Raw genomic sequence first — 24,369 nt, forward strand, 5'->3', positions numbered from 1 at the left:
GTGCAGTGTACTCTTAAGTTGACAATAAAAGCAATGCAAAATATTATGAATGTAATAATAAGTAATAATTAACACTAAGTTGTTTCACTTGCAGATTGTGATACTCACACCCTGATTAAATGTTAATAATGTTAATTTGGATGGCATATTCTTTTAAACAAGCTAAATCTTTACTTACATTCCAGGTTAGAAACCAGCAATATAAACAACATGCAAAGAAAGACTGAACAGAAATGTGCTATGATTTTAAGAGGACCCAGGAGCAAGCATGCTTACTTCCCCTACAGACTTCCTTGACAGTGGACACTGGTTCCCGAATAACATGGGCACTGATTTATTTTGAAGAACTTTTTTAATCTTTGAAGTAACACTGCAAACTACACTAATGGCTACATGTGCAATCCTCAGCCCCTCAAACCAAGGGTGGACGGAGAAATCAATAAAACAGCAATGCCCCGCAGATATACTTAACAGCGCCTTAGCCTCCCACATGATTTTTCCACAGATGTCAGAAGTTAACAAATGGTAAAACTTTTGCTGAAAAAGTGACCGTTCAGAGATGGTGTTGAACAGCAAATAGAGCCACATTTCTATTAATGCACTTTATGATCTAAATCTCAGGTCACATCCAGCCTAACCCCTTTAAAATGCCTGTCACAATTTCTATTCCTAGAAAACATGGCTTTGAAAGAGTCAAGACATTTTGCTGCACTTACCTCACTGAGCTTTGCTGGGATGAAGGAGGCTGGGGGGATGGCTGTGGCTGCGGTGGTGGAAGCATCGTCTGCACTTGCTGGACTGGAGAAGGTATCATGGCAATCGCATTATTAACCTGTAGTTAGGCAGACACAAGCAATACAGGCAGTGAATACCATAATATCACAGAACACACCTACTGCATCCTCCCATAAGAGAGTGGAGTCTGTAAAGACCTAGCCTGCATCATCACAAAACCTCGTCACTGCTCTGTATGGATTGCTAAGATAAAACTACTGTGCTCCGCTAACCCAATTATAATGGGTTCAAATTCAGTGATTCACTCCTGATATCCACCAACTAAGTAACAGTTAGAATTCAGATGGATTAAGTTGACTAAAAAAATAGACTGCAAATCAAGTAAACTTTCTCAGTTCTCTCCTGGCCAATAGGATATACTGTTTTTGTTTAACTACGCTTCAAAAGTACTTCATTAGCTGCAAAGCGCTTTGTGACATCCCTAGGACATAAAAGGTTTGATATAAATGCAGATTCTTTCTTTGCTATAATCTCAACGAAGGAAAGCCAAATTCAATTCAGAAAAGTTGCTACAAAGCATTTCAAAGCAGCACTAAGCTAGAGTTGCAATGCATAGCCTCGGATGGCTATAGCAGGTTGTCAGACAACTGGATCATTCCCAGCTGAACAACCTGCGATGAATAAACAAGCTAACCCAAGAGACTTTACAGTGGAACAAGAAAATGGTTTACATTTGAGGCTTTGAATAGCTATGGTCAGACAGCAGGATAGAATCAAAGTGCACACCAAAAGCTCCTGGGATTAATGTCTGATCTGTGCTAAGTTAGTCGGCCCCAAAGGGCTATCACAATTAGCCTCTGTGTGTCTGGAGCAGTGAGGGTTTATAAAAGACAATCAGCCAGAGTTGCTAGCCAGTAACTCCTGCTGAATCACATGCGTGTAAACATCACAGGAAGGCAGACAGAGCTTGGACACCATGCCGCCATGGTCAAAGAGGATACAGTACGGTGCCGAGTTCCTTACAGAGGGACCTTGAGCTGTAGTGAGCCTCTGCTGTTCTGTGACAGATGGTTGGTTCACCACTACTTAAACCATTCAATCTGTAGAGCTGGTACTGTTGCACAGATATAGTGTCTCCTAAAAAGAAAGCTGAAAGCGGGTGGCTGTAAAAGCACAAGGGAAGGATAGTGGTGTGCCCCTGGAATCCGATCTAAGAGCCCTTTTATATGCTTTATCGATATAAAGGATTTAGACATAGGCATAAGAGGAATGACACTGAAGTTTGCTGATGACACTACAAAAACTGAAGAAAATTGTGAGTGTGTGCAGGGAGGACACAATCAGTTAGGTTAAGTGGAGTGGGCAGATAGGTGGCAGATGCAGTTCAGTGTTGCAAAATGTATAATACATTTTGAGACGAGAGAGAAAGTGTGCCGTGAATGGTAAAGAGTGGAGAACCGATCAATCGGGAGGTATAGATATGAAGATCATTCAAAGGCGGCAGTGGAGGTAGAAAAGGCCATAACAGCATAAAAGGGAGTCTGGATTTTATATGTAGGGGATTTTTTTCTTTATTCGTTCATAGGATGTGAGCGTCGCTGGCTAGGCCAGCATTTATTGCCCATTCCTAACTGCCCTTGAGAAGGTGGTGGTGAGCTGCCTTCTTGAACCGCTGAAGTTCTCGAGGTTTAGGTACACCAACAGTGCTGTTTGGAAGGGAGTTTCGGGATTTTGACCCAGTGACGGTGAAGGAACGGCAATATAGTTCCAAATCAGGATGGTGTGTGGCTTGGAGAGGAACTTGCAGGTGGTGAGGTTCTCATGCATCTGTTGCCCTTGTCCTTCTAGGTGGTAGGGGTTGCGGATTTGGAAGGGACTTTCGAAGGAGTCTTGGTGAGTTGCGACAGTGCATCTTGTAGATGGTATAAACAACTGCACTGAGCGTCGGTGGTGAAGGGAGTGAATGTTGAAGGTGGTGGATGGGGTGCCTGGATGGTGTCGAGATTCTTGAACGTTGGAGCTGCACCCATATCCAGGCAAGTGGAGAGTATTCCATCACACTCCTGACTTGTACCTTGTAGATGATGGACAGGCATTGGGGAGTCAGGCATTGAGTTACTCGCATCAGAATTCCTAGCCTCTGACATGCTCTTGTAGCCACAGCATTTATGTGGCTGGTCCAGTTCAGTTTCTGGTCAATGGTAACCCGGAGAATGTTGATAGTAGGAGATTCAGCGATGGTAATGCCAATGAACATCAAGGGGAGATGGTTAAATTCTCCCTTGTTTGAGATGGTCATCACCTGGCACGTAGCAGCCCAAGCATGGATGTTGTCCAGGTCTTGCTGCATATGGACACGGGCTGCTTCACTATCTGAGGAGTCGCAAATGGTGCTGAACATTGTGCAATCATCAGCGAACGTCCCCACTTCTGACCTTATGATGGTGGGAAGGTCATTAATGAAGCAGCTGAAAAAGGCTGGGCCGAAGAGACTACCCTGAGGAACTCCTGCAATGATGTCCTGGGACTGAGATGATTGACCCTTAACAACCACAACCATCTTCCTTTGTGTTAGGTATGACTCCAACCAGCTGAGAGTTTTCCCCCTGATTCCCATTGACTCCAGTTTTGCTAGGGCTCCTTGATGGTCCTTCAGTTTCTGCAGTGTCATCAGCAAACTTCAGTATCATTCCTCTTATGCCTATGTCTAAATCCTTTATATCGATGAAGCATATAAAAGGGCTCTTAGATCGGATTCCAGGGTCAAGTGTTACCTTGATGTCAAGGGCAATCACTCTCACCTCACCCTTGGAGTTCAACTCTTTTGTCCATGTTTGGACAAAGGTTGTAACATGGTCAGGAACTGAGTGGCCCTGGCGGAACCCAAACTGTTAGTGAGCAAATTATTGCTGTGCATGTGCCACTTGATAGCACTGTCGACGACACTTTCCATCACTTTGCTGATGATCGAGAGTAGACTGATACGGCACTAATTAGCTGGGTTGGATTTATCCTGCTTTTTGTGCACAGGGCATACTTGGGTAATTTTCCGCATCGCTGGGTAGATGCCAGTGTTGTAGCTGTACTGGAACAGCTTGGCTAGGGGCGCGGCTAGTTCTGGAGAACAAGTCTTCAGTACTATTTCCTGAATGTTGTCAGGGCCCATAGCCGTGGTAATATCCAGTGCCTTCAGCTGTTTCTTGACATCACATGGAGTGAAAATAAAAGAAGTGATATTCAATCTGCACAAGGCACTGTGGAGGAGGAACATAAATGCAAACAATACCAGCAACAGGGAGAAGCAATGAGAGATGGCCCTTGGAGTTTTACATAAGTGGTTATATGTGCACAAATCGTTGAAGGCGAAGGGCAGGTTGAGAAAGTGGTTAAAAAGGCATATGAAGTTCTGTTCTTTATAATTAGAGGCATAGAGTATAAAAGCAAGGAAGTTGTAATGAATCTTTATAAAACTCTGGTTTGGCCTCAACTGGAGTATTGTGTCCAATTCTGGGCACCACACTTTAGGAAAGGTATGAAGGCATTAGAGAGAAAAGATTTATGAGAATGGATCCAGGGATGAAAGACTTCAGTTACATGGATAGATGAGAGAAGCTGGGGTTGTTCTCCTTAGAGAAGATTTGATGGAGGTGCACAAAATCATGAGAGGTCCAGACAGAGTAGAAAGAGAGAAACAGTTCCCATTGGCAGAAAGGTTGAGAATCAATATATAAGGTAATTGACTAAAGAACCAACAGCGTCATGAAGAAAAACTTTTTTACGCAGTGACTAGTTAGGATCTATAATGCACTGACAGTGTGGTGGAGGGAGATTCAATCGGGGATTTCAAAGGGAATTGGATAAGCACCGAAGACAAAAAATTGCAGTGCTACAGGGAAAGGCCAGTGAGTGGGACTAACTGAGTTGCACTTGTAGAGAGCTGGCACAGACATGACAGGCCAAATGGCCTCCTTCTGTGCTGTAACCATTCTATGATTCTAATCCTGGACCAAAACCATGAGTGGACATGAAACCCTTGTAATTTACACTTGAATTCAACATGGTATACAGGGGTAAAGATGGATTTCCCTTTGAGAAGCTCAATTAACTGGATTTCTAAAAAGGGAAATCCCTCAGGACGATCAATGAGTTACAATAGTGAAAGATCCTTTAAAAAAGCTATCACGTCAAGTACAATCTGTTTGCAACGTGATACTGCACAATAGTTATTGTTATAGCTGTGTGTGTGTGTGTTGGAGAGGTGGGGGTTATCACTGCATCTTCCCTTAAAGGGTAGTAACTTCCTGGTTTGCACTGTATACCTAAAAGCACTATGATCTATTCCACAGAGAATATATGTTCAGCAAATACTTTATCGAATGTATATATTTTTAAAAAGTGTGAAGACTTTTTACACTTAACTCCCTCACGAGCCTGGTGTACAACTGTCTGGTCCTGAGCTATGCAAATAAGGAGGTCCCACCCTTGGTTCCTGGTTGGCACTGAGTTAGTTGTTTGTAGCAGTTAGGGTACAAGAACTGGTTTCAGTGCCTTGTGCCAGGGAAAGGGAAAAATAAGCCAACATCAAAATACTAACACCATGGGTTATACTAAACCAGTGTGAAGGATACCTAACAACATGGGTTATAATAAACCAGTGTGAAGGATACCTAACAACATGGGTTATAATAAACCAGTGTGAAGGATACCTAACAACATGGGTTATAATAAACCAGTGTGAAGGATACCTAACAACATGGGTTATAATAAACCAGTGTGAAGGATACCTAACACCATGGGTTATAATAAACCAGTGTGAAGGATACCTAACAACATGGGTTATACTAAACCGGTGTAAAGGATACCTAATATTATGGACAATACGAAACCAGTTTAAGGATACCGGAAAGTATCTCACAAAGAAAGCTTGCCCTTGGGAACCTCACAGATCACGTAGTAGGTGGAGCAGGAACTGAAGAATGACAAAAAAATGGGATCTAAACTATAATGTGAAACACTTGTCATTGTGTGTGTGTGTATCTTTGGCCTCCTTATCTCGAGAGACAATGGGTAAGCGCCTGGAGGTGGTCAGTGGTTTGTGAAGCAGCGCCTGGAGTGGCTATAAAGGCCAATTGGAGAGTGACAGGCTCTTCCACAGGTGCTGCAGAAAAATTTGATTGTTGGGGCTGTTACACAGTTGGCTCTTCCCTTGCGCCTCTGTCTTTTTTCCTGCCAACTGCTAAGTCTCTTCGACTCGCCACACTTTAGCCCCGCCTTTATGGCTGGCCGCCAGCTCTGGCGAACGCTGGCAACTGACTCCCACGACTTGTGATCAATGTCACAGGATTTCATGTCGCGTTTGCAGACGTCTTTAAAGCTGAGACATGGACGGCCGATGGGTCTGATACCAGTGGCGAGCTCGCTGTACAATGTGTCTTTGGGGATCCTGCCATCTTCTATGCGGCTCACATGGCCAAGCCATCTCAAGCGCCGCTGACTCAGTAGTGTGTATAAGCTGGGGATGTTGGCCGCTTCTGTGTTGGAGATACAGTCCTGCCACCTGATGCCAAGTATTCTCCGGAGGCAGCGAAGATGGAATGAATTGAGACGTCGCTCTTGGCTGACATACGTTGTCCAGGCCTCGCTGCCATAGAGCAAGGTATTGAGGACACAGGCTTGATACACTCGGACTTTTGTGTTCCGTGTCAGTGCGCCATTTTCCCACACTCTCTTGGCCAGTCTGGACATAGCAGTGGAAGCCTTTCCCATGCGCTTGTTGATTTCTGCATCTAGAGACAGGTTACTGGTGATAGTTGAACCTAGGTAGGTGAACTCTTGAACCACTTCCAGAGCGTGGTCGCCAATATTGATGAATGGAGCATTTCTGACGTCCTGCCCCATGATGTTCGTTTTCTTGAGGCTGATGGTTAGGCCAAATTCATTGCAGGCAGCCGCAAGCCTGTCGATGAGACTCTGCAGGCACTCTTCAGTGTGAGATGTTAAAGCAGCATCGTCAGCAAAGAGGAGTTCCCTGATGAGGACTTTCCGTACTTTGGACTTCGCTCTTAGACGGGCAAGGTTGAACAACCTGCCCCCTGATCTTGTGTATATATTTTCTATACACCACGTGTACTTTCCAGGGCCTGGGTTGGGGTCATGCCTATGTGTGCTATTTTATTGAAGTCAGCTGACTTGAGCAAGATTGGTTGGGCACTCCCATTGGGCAGGGTAACAGGAACGCTGAAGAAAAGTAAAATGCTTTAAAAGTGATCTTTAAGCAGAAGGAAGTCATGTATGTCCATAGGATTAAAGGGGCAGATGGTAAAACAAACCAGATTGGATGACATGTTTAAAGAAAATAACTCTCAAGGGAACGACATCAAGTATCAAACTCAGCTGAAGGGCAATGAAAGTGTTCTTCTCTCCACAAATGCTGCCTGACCTGCTGAGTATTTCCAGCATTTTCTGTTTCTATTTCAGATTTGCAGCATCTGCAGTATTTCACTTTTGCAATGAAAGTGACTATCAGAGCAGTCAAACAGGCGTGAGAAAAGGATAGTGGATAGGTGTAGTGTAATAGCAAAGTCTTTTTCAGCCATGTTAGAAGTCAGGGGGATCATTATAATTGCACTGGAAATAGAAGGGGCTATTTAGGAATCTAAACATGTCCTCAACCAATGGTTGAATTTTTTGAGGCAGTTACAAAAGTAGTGGATGTTGTATTCCTGGTCAACATCATGTTTTCAGACTTTCAAAATGCCTTTGACAAAGTGCCACGGAAAAGACTACTAATCGACGTTGAGTCTTCTGGGATTGGCAGACAGGCAGAGGGTTGGATAAAGATCTAGTCGCATTCACATAGGCAGAAGGTTATGAACGGTAGAGATTCCACATGGAACCAGTCACTAGTGGAGTTCCACAGGGACTAGTGGTTGGGCTATTTCATTTCACCTTTCTCAATGATCTGGATAAAAGAGTTGGCAACTGTCCATAACGACGTTACAAAGACATGTGTGCGTGTAAGGTCTTTCAATAAAAATAATATTGTTTGTAGATCTTGATTTAATGGTAATGGACCCATATCTGTCAATGTAATTTAATATAGATGAAGGTACCACAATGCACTTGGGTACGGGGTAACTCCAACCATGTGGCATGCAGAGTTTTTTGCTCAAGGCTGCCAAGTGGAGAAGGATCTGGGAGTTGCAGTACACAGCCACTGCCGTGAAGTTGTCACAAAAGGAAGTGTTAGAATGTATTGCCAGGATAATTTAACACTATCCTTTCTTGCCTTTGCAGAATCAGAGAGGGACTTTCCAAAGTGTGTTCCCAAACTGGCCTATGGATTTTCCACCTCTTCCAGAAGATTGCATGACTGCATATGCGGGGGGAACAGTGAATGGGGGATAATGGCGTTGAGATGTTATAAAATGCCAGTATTGGATAGGCTTAATGGACAAACTGATCTTTTTCATATGTTCACCCTGGGCAGTGGATCTAATCAGGAATTGTGATTTCCATACCTCTGTCATGAATCTAAGAATGGTGACATATTCAAAAGAACATACCTATTTAGAAAATGAAAGCACTAAGCACTGCCAAGTACTATTTGGTGATGGTCTGCCTATGCCAGTGGTTCTCAAACATTCTTGGTTGAAGGACTGCTTTTCAAATGGATTAGTAATGACAGATGGGTCCCCGCCCACCCCCCACCTAAATTATAATACTTGACACAAGACTTCAATTTAAATGCATAGCATGCTGTATATGTCCAGACTAGTTCAAAGGCCCTGGCCAGCTTCTTTAGCTGCTTTATATTTCAAAGCAGTTATTTTCCTACCATCCTAGCTGCTGTAGCCAAATCATTATGCTTACTTTCTCCGCTTTGCCTGTAGGTAAGATTTTACAGAAAATACTTTCAAGAAATAAACCCCTAAACTCTTCACTGGGTCATCGTGCAGCGAAGAGGATCACATCAGAGATTAGCAGCACTTCCACAAGCATTTGAAATATTCCCACGAGAGTGCGGTGACGTTTGGAGCTATTGGTAGCCACTGATTTGTTTATAATTATTAGCAATAACACATAGGCTCACGACCATGCTTCTAATGACTGACGTGAACTTCATTCAATCAATGTACGATGTCTCCGGCCACCATTCATTCACTTACTTCACAGACCTCTTAGAAAGTCTCTACGAGAGTTCAAATCCCACCACAACGGCTGGTGGAAATTAAATACAATTAATTAATAAAAATCTGGAGTTAAACGCTAGTCTTAGTAATGGTGAGAATGAAACTACAGGACTGTCTTAAAAACCCATACAGTTCACAAATATCTTTTACGGAAGGAAATCTGCTGTCCTTACCTGGTCTGGCCTACATGTGACTCCAGTCCCACAGCAATGTGGTTGACTCTTAACTGCCCTCTGAAATGGCCTAGCAAACCACTCAGTTGTATCAAATCACTACAGAAAAGTCGAATACGAATTAAACCAGATGGATCACCCAGCATCAACCTAGGCAAAAGAAACAGCAACAGCACACCCTGCCCAGTCGACCCTGCAAAGTCCTCCTTACTAACATCTGGGGACTTGTGCCAAAATTGGCACAGCTGTCCCACACACTAGTCAGGCAGTGGCCTGTCCCATCGGCAGGACAGACCCATCAGAAGTGGCGGCACAGTGGCATACAGTCAGGAGGGAGCTGCCCTGGATAGAAGATTGGCTGGCTGGCAGAAAACAGAGAGTATGCATAAATGGATCTTTTCCTGATTGGCAGCCTGTGACAAGTGGAATCCTGCAGGGGTCTGTGCTGAGGCCTCAACTTTTTACAATTTATATCAACGTCTTAGATGAGGGAAGCAATGGCATGGTAGCTAAATTTGTAGATGACACAAAGACGGGTAGGAAAGTAGGTTGTGAAGAGGATATAAGGACGTTGCAGACCGATATAGATAGGTTGAGTGAGTGGGCAAAAATCTGGCAGAGGGAGTATAATGTGGAAAAATGTGAAGTTGTTCACTTTGGCAGGAAAAATAAAAAAGCAGAGTATTACATAAATGGAGACCAAATGCAGAATTCTGAGATGCAGAAGGAGCTAGGTGTTCTAATGCATGAGTCAGAAAAAGTTAGTAAAGTCAGAAAAAAGAAAAAGCAAGTCATAAAGAAGGCTAATGGAATGCTATCCTTTATTAAGAGAGGAATTGAAAATAAAAGTAAGGATGTTATGCTTCAGTTCTACAAGGCATTGGTGAGACCATATTTCGAATACTGTGTGCAGTTTTGGTCTCCTTATTTAAGGAAGGATGCAAATGTCTTGGAGGCATTTCACAGGAGGTTTACTAGATTGATACCTGGAATGAGCAGGTTGTCGTATGAGGAAAGGTTGGACAGACTGGGTTTGTTTTCACTGGAGTTTAGAAGTATATAAGATCCTGAACGGTCTTGACAAGGTGAATGTGGAAAGGATGCTTCCTCTTGTGGATGAATCCAGAACTAGGGGGCATTGTTTTAAAATTAGGGGTCACTGTGTTAGGATAGAGATGAGGAGAATTTTTTTCTCTCAAATGGTTGTGCGACTTTGGAACTCTGCCTCAGAAGGTGGTGGAGGTAGGGTCATTGAATATTTTTAAGGTGGAGCTAGATAAGATTCTTGTTAGGCAAGGGAATCAAAGGTTATCGGGGGTAGATGGGAGTGTGGAATTCTGGACACAAACAGATCAGCCATGATCTTTTTGAATGGAGGAGCAGGCTCGAGGGACCAAATGGCCTACTTCTGTTCCTACTTCGTACTTTCGTAACATTGACTCCAGACACCATGAAGTCTCATGGTATCAGGTCAAACACGGGCAAGGAAACGTCCGGCTGATTACTGCCTACCACCCTCCCTCAGCTGATGAATCAGTGCTCCTCCATGTGAAACGCCACTTGGAAGAAGCACTGAGGGTAGCAAGAGCACAGAATGTACTCTGGGTGGGGAATTCAATGCCCATCACCAAGAGTGGCTCAGTAGCACCATTACTGACAAAGCTGCCTGAGTCCTGAAGGACATAGCTGCCAGACTGGGCTTGCGGCAGGTGTTGAGGGAACGAACAAGAGGGAAAAACCTACTTGACCTTGTCCTCACCGACCTGCCTGTCGCAGATGCATCTGCCCAAGACAGTATTGGTAGAAGTGGCCACCACACAGTCCTTGTGAAGACGAAGACACGACTTCACACTGAGGATATTGTCTATCGTGTTGTTTGGCACTACCACTCTGCTGAATGGTATAGATTCAGAACAGATCTAGCAGCTCAAAACTGGGCATCCATGAGGTGCTGTGGACCAGCAGAAGTAGCAGAATTGTATTAAACCACAACCTGTAACCTCATAGCCCAGCATATCCTTCACTCTACCATTACTATCATGTCAGGGGATCAACCCTGGTTCAATGAGGTGTGCAGGGGAGCATTCCAGTAGCAGCACCGGCATACCTAAAAATGAGGTGCCTACCTGGTGAAGCTACAACACAGGACTACATGCATGCTAAACAGCAGAAGCAGTATGCTATAGACAGAGCTAAGTGATCCCAAACCAACAGATTAGATCAAAGTTCTGCAGTCCTGCTGCATCCAGTCATGAATGGCGGGGGACAATTAAACAACTAACTGGAGGAGGAGGCTCCACAAACATCCCCATCCTCAATAATGGGGGAGCCCAGCATCTCACTGCAAAAGACAAGGCAGAAGCTTTTGCAATGTGGTGTAGCCACACCAGATGGACTGCGGTTCAAGAAGGCAGCTCACCACCACCTTCTCAAGGGAAATTAGGGATGGGCAACAAATGCTGGCCTTGCCAGCGACGTCCACATCCTATGAAATGAATGGAAAAAACACCATCTTCAGCCAGAAGTGCCGAATGCATGATCCATCTCACCCTCATCCTGAGGTCCCCAGCATTACAGATGCCAGTCTTCAGCCAATTCGATTCACTCTACTTGACATTAAAAAATAGCAGAAGGCACTGGATACTGCAAAGGCTACGGGCCCTAACAACATCCCGGTGGTAGTACTGAAGACAAGTGCTCCAGACTGGCATCTACCCGATATTGTGGAAAATTGCTCAGGTATGTCCTGTCCACAAAAAGCAGGATGAATCCAAATTGGCCAATTATCACCCCATCAGTCTACTCTGATGTAAAAGTGATGCAAGTATCATCGACAGTACTATCAAGAGGCACTTACACAGCAATAACCTGCTCACCAATGTTCACTTGGTTTCCGCCAGGGCCACTCAGCTGCAGACCTCATTACAGCCTTGGCCCAAACATGGTCAAAAGAGCTGAATTCCAGAGGCGAAGTGAGAGTGACTGTCCTTGACATTAAGGCAGCATTTGACCGACTGTGGCATCAAGGAGCCCTTTCAAAATTGAAGTCAGTGGGAATTGAGGAGAAAACTCTTCATTGGTTGGAGTCATACCTAGTACAAAGGAAGATGGTTGTTGTTCTTGGAGGCCAAACACGTCAACCCCAGGACATCGCAAGTTCCTCAGGGTAGTGTCCTAGGCCCAACTATCTGCAGCTGTTTCATCAATGTCTTTCCCTCCATAATAAAGTCAGAACTGGGGATGTTCACTGATCATTGAGATTCCTCAGATACTGAAGCAGTCCGTGTTCATATGCAGCAAGAAGACCTGGAGAACATTCAGGCTTGGGCTGATAAGTGGCAAGTAACATTCACGCCACACAAGTGCCAGACAATGACCATCAGCAACAAGAGAGAATCTAATCATCTCCCCTTGATGTTCAATGGCAATACCATCACTGAATCCCCCACCATCAACATCCTGAGGGTTACCATTGACCAGACACATAACTGGACCAGTCACATAAATACTGTGGCTACAAGAGCAGGTCAAAGGCTAGGAAACCTGCAGTGAGTAACTCACCTCTTGACTCCCCAAAGCCTGTCGATGATCAACAAGGCACAAGTCAGGAGTTTAATGGATAGTCTCCTCCTGCCTGGACGGGTGCAGCTCCAACAACACTCAAGAAGCTAGACACCATCCAGGAGAAAGCAGCCCGCTTGATCGGCACGCCATTCACCACCTTAAACATTCACTCCCTCCCCCACCTGTACACAGTGGCAACAGTGTGTACCATATGCAAGATGCTCTGCAGCAACTCGCAAAGGCTCCTTCCAAACATGCGACCACTACCACCTAAAATGACAAGGGCAAAATGACATATGGGAACACCATCACGTTCAAGTTCCCTTCCAAGTCACACATCATCCTAACTTGGAACTATATCGCTGTTCCTTCACTGCCACTGGGTCAAAATCCTGGAAGTCCATACCTAACAGCACTATGGGTGTACCTACACCAGATGGACTGCAGTAGTTCAAGAAGGAGACTCACACTACCTTCTCTAGGGCAAGTAGGGATGGGAAACAAATGCCTTACCAGTGACATTTACATCCCATGAAAGTGTCATGCTAAACCCCCACCTGCCAAGAATGAGGCATATTAATTTTGTCATATGAACACTGAGTTGAAAACTGTTTATGAAGTGAAGAAAGGACTTATTAAAAAATCACCAGGCCCTTGGCTGGAAAAACATTTTTTGCATACCAACAGCCAGTGCTTAGAAGGACAAAGGGGCTATTCCCTGCTCCAATTCAACCCACAATGGACTTTGAGGACCAGGTATTGTGTGTAAGAAGAGACATTCCAGGGTCGGCTAAGACCAGAGAATCCACAGACGTGGTCAGAACAGCTAGTCACATGACTAACCTGCTTCGCAACCTGGATTTTCTGAATTGTACGAAGAGTTTGAACTTAGAGTGTCTGTTTGCTCCTGGAATGAGAAGACCTCTTCTGGCTGGATCGCCACAGCCTCTCCTGTCTGCTCCCATCTCTTTCTCACGGAACTCTAAATCCACTGAAGACACATGAACCCCAAGGGAGAAAAGTCTCCTACAGCAAACAAGGTTTAAGAAGAATACTGGGCCCCAACGAAGAGCAAGATCTAACTACAACCAAGGACTCTACAGTGAGCTCGAAGAACTGTAACAAAAACCCTCTTCAGAAATTGCCTCAAACTTTTCCACTTTATTTTTCTTCTGCTCTTTTCTGTCTCTATCTGCATGTGTGCATCGTGTATGCATGCTAGCCTGGGCGCATCGTGTATCCGTAGGCATTAACCGAACTAGAGTTGAAGTTTAATAAATTTCAACCTTTCTTCTTTAAACCTAAGAAAACCTGTTTGTGCTGGTTTCTTTGCCTTATAATTGGAAAGCAGAGAACAAGGATTCACCAAGAGAGAGCTAAAAACACGGTGTGTTTAAAATTAAACCCTGTTATGGTAAGACCAGGTGAAGACTGAGAGGAAACCCAAGACCCCTTTCTCACCTGGTCGTAACAGAAGAGTTAAAAAAAAACAAGTCTGAGAATCAATGGCCTCTACTGTTCACTGAGGAGGAGCCATGGTATTTGTACCACTCTGCACCAGTTGCTCTAGATCTTGGTCTCAACATCAATGCACAAACCCTTCCCACTTTAGTTTGATGGGGAAGTGTTAAAAATTTCAAAAGTTCCTTCAAAAAATTCATTTTGTTAGTCTAGTATACTCTTAGTAAGAGTTACACAGAGCTGTAATCTGGCCAAGGCTAGTCTAAATTGCGGTATATTAGAGAGCTACAAAACGAGATTCCATTGATTGCAGAATTCTCTTCACAGCACAGGTCAAAATGGGGACATTTCGCATCCAAATGCATTAGACAGAATGCTCCATACACCTCAATGGGGAGATGATGGCATAGCAGTAATGTCACTGAACTAGTACTCTAGAGGCCCAGAATAATATCCTGGGGACACAGGTTCAAATCTCACTACGCATCTGGTGGAGTTTAAATTCAGTTAATTAATAAAATCTGGAACTGAAAGCTAGTCTCAGTAATGGTGCCATGCAACTATCATCAATTGTCATAAAAACCCATCTGGCTCACTAATGTCCTTTAGGGAAGTAAATCTGCCATCCTTACCGGGTCTGGCCTACATGTGACTCCAGACCCACAACAATGTGGTTGACTCTTAACTGCCCTCTGAAATGGCCTAGCAAGCCACACAGTTGTCAAGGGCAATTAGGGATGGGCAACAAATGCTGGTCTTGCCAGCGACGCCCACATCCCATGAAAGATCTTTTTTAAACTATGTGCGATTAGTGGGCATATTTTGGATGGAATGAGGAATTAGTTGCAATTTTATTGGCAGACCATTGTCCCTGATAGCAGATGAGAGAAGCAGATTATAGGGAAGTTCAGATGAGTTGGGAAATTGCCTATCAGCTATTGTTAATACAGATAAATGTCATGTCATGCACATGGTTAGTGCCAATGCGGAGCATGTGTACACCAGGCAGCATTGCATATTCAGCAATGTTGAATGGGAGAAAGAACTCGGAGATGCATACATGAACCTCTGAAAGTTGGATGTTTTATTACGTTAAAGGTGCTATATAAGTTGTTGTTGTCGTTCGTGGCCAGCGATACGAGGCTATCACAAAAAACAAAGAGCATTAGGATTTATTGGCAAAATGATTAAATATCTTTGTGTGAGTCCTTGATTAGGCCTCATTTCGAATATTGTGTCCAATTTTGGCCCCTCATATGGTAGATGATATAGAAGCTCTGGAAAAGGAGCCACTAGACTGTTGTGTGGTTTAAAGGTCCTTAGCTACCACAACATTCTCAAAGAGCTGGGACGTTTTACTCTAGAAAAGGATAGTAGATTTAGAGGTTTGATTGAGGTCTGGAAGATAATAAAAGAATCAGATTCAGTCAATGTGAATAAGCTATTTGAAACAGCTAGATTAGGGAGCTAAATTGATAACTACTTTCTCTCTGCCACATTGCCACTTCAGTTTGAGATGCCATCAGCTGATGACACTACAGTATGGTCTCACCTGGCATAAAGCAGCTACTGTCTTGACTGCTGATATAAAATAATTACGGTGTGTGGCCAAACAATGTGCAATTGAAACAAACTGATTACCCTGCACATTATTTGGTCTCATAATGATTTTAAAAGCTATGGAATGAGTATAAGTTACCCAAGCATACAAGTAGGTCAGACACCAGAAGGTAGGGAGCTGTCATCTAATAGAAGCAGATGACTCGCACAGTGATTGCGGACATTCAAATGGGAGCTGACCAAGTTCCCAAGTGTGACCGACACTGTTAGACATAGAAGGAGTAAGTGCTGTTTTAGGGGATGTGCCTGCTAGTTACTGTGGTCTCTTTGAACTTGTTTGATCATCTTCGGAGGTCGGGGTGAAATTTTTAAAGATTTGTTTCTCCTAAATTGGCCTACGCTTTTTTTAGTAATTGCATAGCTGGTTGGTCGGAGTCATGGGTGTACATAGGTTGCAAAATGAATGTATGGGACAGGCTCGATGCTACAGCTGGCCCTATCCTCTCATTCTATATCTGTATGTTTGTAGGTTTGAAACCTGCCTGACAGAAGGATCAGACATAGACACATCTGGGGAGAACTCAAATACTAGAGTGGGCCTCCATGGGTCAGGTGTCCTTTTCACATCCAATTATATGAATATGCTGTGCCAACATGATACTAGGCTGACCGCAGTCAGGAATCTGTGAACAAACCTTGCAGGTTTACGTTCTAGAGAGCATTGTATGAACACAAGTCTAGAACTAGACTAGTAACTAGAGGGCCATGAGTCCAAATTCCACCATGGCAAGTTATGAAGTTGAATTTAATAATTTACCAGAAAAGATGACTACAAAAGCTCCCAGACTGTCCTTCAGGGAAGGGAATCTATCTATTCCCACCTAGTCTGTTCTACATGTGACTCCAGTCCCACACTAATTCCTTCAGGCCCACCATCACCTTCTCAGGGGAACTAGAGATGGGAAAGAAAGGTGGACATGCCAATATTACAAAAACAAATATAAAATAAATCCCTCTCTCACTCATCCCAAGGAAATGCACCTCAATGAAAGGGATAAAGTGCTGAGCCAACTGGTAACTATAGTGCAGAAGAACGTGATTCTCAACTTGGAAAAAGGAGCTGGAATACCCATCTCAATTGGATTTCTCAAGGATGAAGTTTAACATACATGGGAACGTGAGTACATCAGTAAACAGGAGAAGGTGACATCTGCCCTTTCTGTGAAGTGCTCCTATTTCGTAGGTTGCTGAACATTTACTACAGAAACCAAGATGAGCTACGGCAGGGCACCGCCAAAGAATGGGTTTTAACAAAAAGGTAAAACAAGTAGCCTGTGACCAGTGGTGCACCGAACGACAACAACAACTTATATAGCACCTTTAACATAATAAAACATCCAACTTTCAGAGGTTCACGTATGCATCTCCGAGGTCTTTCTCCCATTCGACATTGCTGGGACCCTTGCTGTTTAATGTACAGTACAATGATTTAGACGTGAATATAGGAGGTATGATCAGCAAGTTCGCAGATGACACGAAAATTGGTGGTGTCGTAAATAGTGAGGAGGAAAGCCTTAGATTACAGGACGATATAGATGGGCTGGTAAGATGGGCAGAGCAGCGGCAAATGGAGTTTAATCCTGAGAAGTGTGAGGTGATGCATCTTGGGAGGACTAACAAGGCAAGGGAATATACAATGGATGGTAGGACTCCAGAAAGTACAGAGGGTCAGAGGGACCTTAGTGTACTTGTCCATAGATCACTGAAGGCAGCAGCACAGGTAGATAAGGTGGTTAGGAAGACATATGGGATACTTGCCTTTATTAGCTGAGGCACAGAATTTAGCAGCAGGGAAGTTATGATGGAGCTGTATAAAGTGCTAGTTAGGCCACAGCTGGAGTACTGTGTACAGTTTTTTTTTGTGGATGTCACTGGCCAGGCCAGCATTTATTCCCCATCCCTAATTGCCCTTGAGAAGGTGGTGGTGAGCTGCCTTCTTGAACCGCTGCAGCCCATGTGGGGTAGATACACCCACAGTGCTGTTAGGAAGGGAGTTCCAGGATTTTGACCCAGCGACAGTGATAGTTCATATAGTTCCAAGTCAGGATGGTGTGTGACTTGGACGGGAACTTGCAGGGGGTGGTGTTCCCATGCATTTGCTGACCTTGTCCTTCTAGTTGGTAGAGGTCGCGGGTTTGGAAGGTGCTGTCTAAGGAGCCTTGGTGCATTGCTGCAGTGCATCTTGTAGATGGTACACACTGCTGCCACTGTGCGTCGGTGGTGGAGGGAGTTAATGTTTGTAGATGGGGTGCCAATCAAGTGGGCTGCTTTGTCCTGGATCGTGTTGAGCTTCTTGCGTGTTGTTGGAGCTGCACCCATCCAGGCAAGTGGAGAGTATTCCATCACACTCCTGACTTGTGCCTTGTAGATGGCAGACAGGCTTTGGGGAGTCAGGAGGTGAGTTACACACTGCAGGATTCCTAGCCTCTGACCTGCTCTTGTAGCCACGGTATTTACATGTCTACTCCAGTTCAGCTTCTGGTCAATGGTAGCCGCTAGGATGTTGATAGTGGGGGATTTAGCGATGGTAATGCCATTGAATGTCAAGGGGACATTCACCACACTATAGGAAGGATGTGATTGCACTGGAGAGGGTGCAGAGGAGATTCACCAGGATGTTGCTTGGGCTGGAGCATTTCAGCGATGAGGAGTGACTGGATAGGCTAGGGTTGTTTTCCTTAGAGCAGAGAAGGCTGAGGGGGGACCTGATTGAGGTATACAAAATTATGAGGGGCATAGATAGGAAAAAACTTTTTCCCTTAGCGGAGGTGTCAATAACCAGGGGGCACAGATTTAAGGTAAGGGGCAAGAGGTTTAGAGGGGATTTGAGGAAAAAAATTTTCACCCAGAGGGTGGTTGGAATCTGGAACACACTGCCTGAAAGGGTGGTAGAGGCAGGTACTCTCACAACATTTAAGAAGTATTTAGATGAGCACTTGAAAGGCCATAGCATACAAGTGCTGGAAAATGGGATTAGAATAGATAAGTGCTTGATGGCCAGCACAGACACGATGGGCCAAAGGGCCTGTTTCTGTGCTCTATTACTCTAGTGGTATATAATGCCTGGGTTTTAAAAGCCAGTAGACTGTAAGAGGAAGGAAAGATTGAAGGTTCCACAATTTTGGGAAAGCACAAGTTCGAGTAGGATGAGTTTTCGGTTCAATGGTATGAGAACGCAGGAAGGGGAAAGGTTGTTTATTTGAGGATAAAACCCTGGGAAAAAAAAGACCAAATACGAGAAAGATATGCTGCATGAGAAGTTCGGGAGCAGAGAAAATGATAACAATTACATTTTAAAATAACCATTTTAAAGAAATAATGTGGCCTATTAAATTTGTAGCATTAAATAATCCCATTACTTCGCTGAGATACTGTTGTTATATCGCTATTAGTGGATGAATTTGGCTCCCTTCCCACAATCAGTAGCCTTTCTCACTGCAGTAAGTTCTGAATTACCTCTGTGCTCTTTGTAATCTAATAGCTTTAAAAGCAATCTTTCCCTCATTAATGTCTGTTGATGTCTGTCGGTCTTGGATTTGCTCGTCTTTGCTCCATTCTCCATCACCATTTCATCTGTCCAACACATTTCTCATTGCCTTTCATGTGTTGGTTTGGCACAGTTGGTGCCACTTTCGAACCCTCCCCTACAGGACTTGAGCTTCTAATCTGGCCTGACATCATGGTACAGTACTGAGGGAGTGCTGTGCTGGTGGAGGTATCCAGAAAAAATGTTAAACCATCGGTGGATGATAAACGATTCCACGGCGCCATTTGAAGAGAAGCACGGAAAGCTTCCTGCCTGACATTGCTAAACTATCAGGAAAATCAGGAGAGCAGATAATTCATCTCATTGCTGCTCGTGGGATTTTGCTGCATGCAAAATGGCTGTCACCATCACCATGACAACAGGTTTACAGATTGACGATGGCCTGAGAAACACAAGGAACAGCTTTATAAAAGCACGTTCTTAAGCTTCAAATTTCCCCAACTGCACAATGAAGCAGTCCCAATAATTAGGAGATCAAGTCCAATAATTCTGCTTTAAGGAATGGGTAATTTGTGCCATTTTATTAGCAGTTTTATGCTTTGAGCTGTGACAATTAGGAACTGGCACATAAGGAGCTGACTTGCACAGGACACCAATGACATTAGGCAGCACAATTTATGGGTGGGGGCGGGGCGCGCATGGGGGTAGATTGGTATAGGGGTAGGCCCTTCAGCCCCTCAAGCCTGTTCCAGCCAATCAATTAGATCATGGCTGATCTGTACCTCAGCTCCATATACCCTTTTTCTCCGTATTCCTTGATATCCTTACCTAATAAAAATCTATCAATATCAGTCTTGAAAGCTCCAATGGTCCCCCAACATCCACAGCCCCTTGGGGGAAAGAATTCCAGTTTTCCACTGTCGTTTGTGTGGAAAAAGTGCTTCCTGATATCATTCCTGAATGGCCTAGCTCTAATCTGAAGATTATGCTTCATTATTCTTGAATCCCTTACCAGTGGCAATAGTTTTTCGGTATCTACCCCTTACCGTTTCAAACACCTCACTCCGATTCTGAACTCGTGGGAATACAAGTCAAGTTTGTACAACTTGCTCTCATAATTAACACCCAAAGCCCTGATGAATCAACACTGCAATGCCTCCAAGACGAATATATCCCTTCTGAGGTATAGCTCCAAAACTGAACACAGTACTTCCAGATGTGGTCTGACCAAGGCTCTATGCAAATGAAGCATCACTTGCATCCCCTTTGTATTCCAGTCCTCCTGGGATAAATTAGAATTTGGATATGAGTTCGCCAGACCAAAAGGTCTATTTTTCAAATAGGAATTTCACAATAAACTTCGAACATTTTCATTTCCATTAACCTAATAATTCAAATAAAGTAAATGACAAAAATTTCAATATGCCAAGTTCAAGTGTTGGTTATGTGTGGCTCATCTATCAGTAGCCGTGCTGCAATTCACTGCAATATCCCGATGAACATTTAGAAGCGCAAGCTCAACTAACGAGTTTTCACTGGTGGAATTCCAGAATTGACCAGTTCTGCAGAAATGCCCCTTGTTTCTGTGTTTCTATTGAATGATTTAAGGCAAGTCCATTCTAAAGGAATGGTTCAATATATTTTTTAAAATTGATAAACTTCAGGGATGCTTGAACACCCTGAATATTGCCACCGCCCCCTTCCACACAAGCATATGTGGAACACTGGTGGAGCACACCTGAGAACGACTGCATAGAAATTACTGTGAGGGTAATATGGTTTGTCATATGCACATTTAACAGGTAAACTGCTTCCTGTTTGATTAAATAGAGCAAACCCCAAGGTACCAAATTGCTCCCTTTTGTCTCTCTGGGTCTATGTGTCATTCACTCTGCTGATTAACTTGTTTCTTCTGCCAAAGAAATCCTCAAGGAAGGGCAATTAGGGCCAGGCTCGCTGCTTTGGTGGTCTACTCATCCTGTCAACTAACCCGGCAGAATCACATCACCCACACCGTGGGAGGTTGGAGTGACTGAACAGGTGAGCAACTCCCTGAATGCAGGATTGCTGAATCTGTTAACTGGCTGCAGTGTGGGTAGTAAGTTACCAGTGAGTAAGGTGAAGCAAGTCCACCTTGAGCGAGCTGGCTTCAAACTGCACAAACTCATTTAATGCAGGGCTCTGGCAGTGAGCTTCCACCCCTTCGGTCAGTATCTATGGGCTGCTTGATACAGGCTCTCACAATATAGAGTCATCGAGTCGTACAGCATAGAAACAGGCCCTTCGGCCCACCGCGTCCATGCCGACCATAATGCCTATCTATACTAATCCCACCTGCCTGCATTAATTCCATATCTCTCTATGCCTTGCTCATTCAAGTACCTGTCCAGATGCCTCTTAAATGTCACTACTGTTCCTGCCTCCACCACCTCCTCAGGCAGCTCATTCCAGATACCCACTATTCTTTGTGTGAAAAATTTACCCCTATGTGAAAAATAATGTTGCTAGATACCCTAACAGCAGAGCCTGGCAAGGGGTGCAAATCCATCCAAAAGCTTAAATGCAAACATGTGTGGAACCTCCACCGAACACCCTGATAGCAATCTGATAGGATTCTGACAGTATGGCCTTCTTATAGTATGGCCTTCCAAAACAAGACCCCATCTAACATGAGACATTCTCACAGCCCAGGAAGATTAAATTCAGTTGATGTTACTTATGTTGTACAATCTGCATTCCCAAGTCTGAGCCATACGTTAAGTCCAACACAGAGAACCGAGATTTACCCCAGTAAGATGAGGGCCCCTTCAGTAATGCACACATTGTAAATAGAACCTAAAACCCAGATATCCCACCATGAGGTTAACATGCTTGAGGGTCTAAGTGCATTCCATATCCTGGTCAAACTTTACCTCTGCCCATCAAGCTAAGCTATAGAATGTCACATTATTGAAAACAAGACATTCATATAATTGTCCTCTAACAAGGCGAAAGGTAGAAGTCATTTAGAGAATGCTTTAGGCAATGTAACACAGAACTGCACTCTCTTGTAACCGGATGTGCTAAATGCAGAATGCATGCTGTAAAGCACCTACCTTTCAAGCTGATTGCATAACAACTACATGTCTCTTTTGCAGATATTGCAACTGTCAACTTATGTTCAAGGGGTTTCTGATGCCTAGTGAAACCTACTCAAGCAAAGGTTCACCTGCTGGCAGCTTACCAATCCAATAACATCTACAACGCAAAAAATACTACTATTCCATTGGTGAACTGATAACAGACATCACACAACACAGGCTTTGATTAAGCAATAAAGTACGCATGCCTGATTTAGAGATTGCTAATATACAATGTGTACGACTTTTCGAGAGATTACAGGAATGAACACAGTCTCACAGTTCTAGGACCACCAGCTGAATTCCAGCAGTCAGGCACTGGTAATGCACAAAAGAATTCTTCCGAATTCTATTGAACTAAATAGGCAGCACCAATAAAGTGACTTGACAAAGCCCCAGGTAAGCAGCAGGGGTATGAACCGTGCACAATTTGGCTGCTTTAGATGACTGACAAGCTGCACATTTACAGGGACATCATGAGAACCATGCGGAGGTTATGCAACTCACAATACTGGGGAAAAAATGGCTATTTAAAATTCATTCGCAAGCTGAAAGCACAAACATGATTAAAACAATTTGCAAAACAAAAACAGGAGTTTGTAATGATAGTTCTATAAGTTGACTCTCTGAGGCAGCCTGCAACAACTACGACCAGTCATCAAATTCAGGTGCATTTTTACTTGCTGTTATTTTGAATTAATTTGTTTTCAATAGCCAAAACACATTTTTAATCTAAAGGTCATAGATGATAGGTGATAGATAAACAGAGGCTACATTTTCACATCAAGACATGCTGGATTTCAAAAACCTAAAGTCAATCCCACGCAGAAATCCAAGAGCACAGATCCCGCACTGTGCTGTGACCGTCCTAGGAAGCTGGTTGCGGCATAACCCTTGTTTATTTAAGCCTCCATTTGGTTATTTTGATTCAGTGAAATATTTGTATTCCCCTCTTAAATTCAGACCATTTTGAAAGAAATTACGATTCAACGTGGTGAGACATTTTGACCAGGTTAGTAAAGTGGTAGCAATGCTGTGTTGTAAATGGACCCGTTGTGGTGCACACTTTCTGGACACAGGATGTTCCTGGAAATATGCCTGGCCCAACAACCCCTCATACAGTGACAAGAAGACCTTTTAACTATCCAACATTCTGCCCTCCTCTCCCAATTACACCTTCCCTTGCTGGAATATCAGCAGGTACCCCTCTGTGTTTCCCTAAATGACCACTCCATCTATGTTGAATGCCTGTTCCAGATGATTCTGATGACTGCAAATCTGCACTTTACAATGGAGGGAAGGAATAGTGAGCAGCAGCAGACACCCTGGCTGATTTCCCCCTCTCTTACCTAGTTGCACTAAAGTTAACTGCAGTGGTCCCTACCCTGACCCTGTCAGGCCAGCATTACCAAGGATGGAACCTGCAACCTTCTGTCTGTCTATCCCAGTGCTACAAATGCCTGGCCTCTGCCTACAAGACCAGCTGGGAAGCCAGCAGCTTGGTTTTTATTTCAACACCAGTTCACAGGAAAGCGTTAATCAGCTGATTGTACCCCATATATGAAATCATTCCCATACGTCATATATGTGCCAGCACAGGGGCCTGGGTCATGTAAACCATTTTTAACTATTCTCAAACCTTATAAAGTGTTGGAGGGTTCAATTAACATTTGTCCCAATTATTTTGTTCCCCTTTCCCATCTGAATAGGAATCTGCTCAGCATTCTTTATTTCCAACCAAGTGGCCATTCCTAAAGTCCGAACTGTAATGATGAGTGTCAGCAGACTATTCAACTATGAAGAGCACACTGTCAAACTGTCTTCACATCATGTCCCTCCAACTCACATCTCCTCCCACCCGCTGCACATACTCAAAGTAAGGGTCACCGATGGAGATCAAGAACAGGATCGCTGGCAACCTTTTCCCCTCCCTACCCCAGAAGCCAATTCTAAAGGCCCAACTGCTGTTTCAGGCAAAATCAGCCAGAACAAACCTGGGATCAAACAGGGCCTTCCTG

General features: G+C 43.9%; 1 protein-coding gene across 4 annotated transcripts in view; it reads right to left on the minus strand.

The window, feature by feature from the left end:
* med15 (mediator complex subunit 15) overlaps nucleotides 1–24,369 on the minus strand; it is a 219,181-nt gene that overhangs the window by 105,836 nt on the left and 88,976 nt on the right. For all 4 annotated transcript variants that reach the window (XM_068055440.1, XM_068055438.1, XM_068055439.1 and 1 more), the window contains one exon: nucleotides 717–832. In XM_068055440.1, coding sequence (XP_067911541.1) covers nucleotides 717–832 — 116 coding nt within the window. The remainder of the gene's footprint in view (nucleotides 1–716; nucleotides 833–24,369) is intronic.

The sequence above is a fragment of the Heterodontus francisci genome, chromosome 23 (assembly GCF_036365525.1).
Source record: "Heterodontus francisci isolate sHetFra1 chromosome 23, sHetFra1.hap1, whole genome shotgun sequence".
NCBI classification, from domain to species: domain Eukaryota; kingdom Metazoa; phylum Chordata; class Chondrichthyes; order Heterodontiformes; family Heterodontidae; genus Heterodontus; species Heterodontus francisci.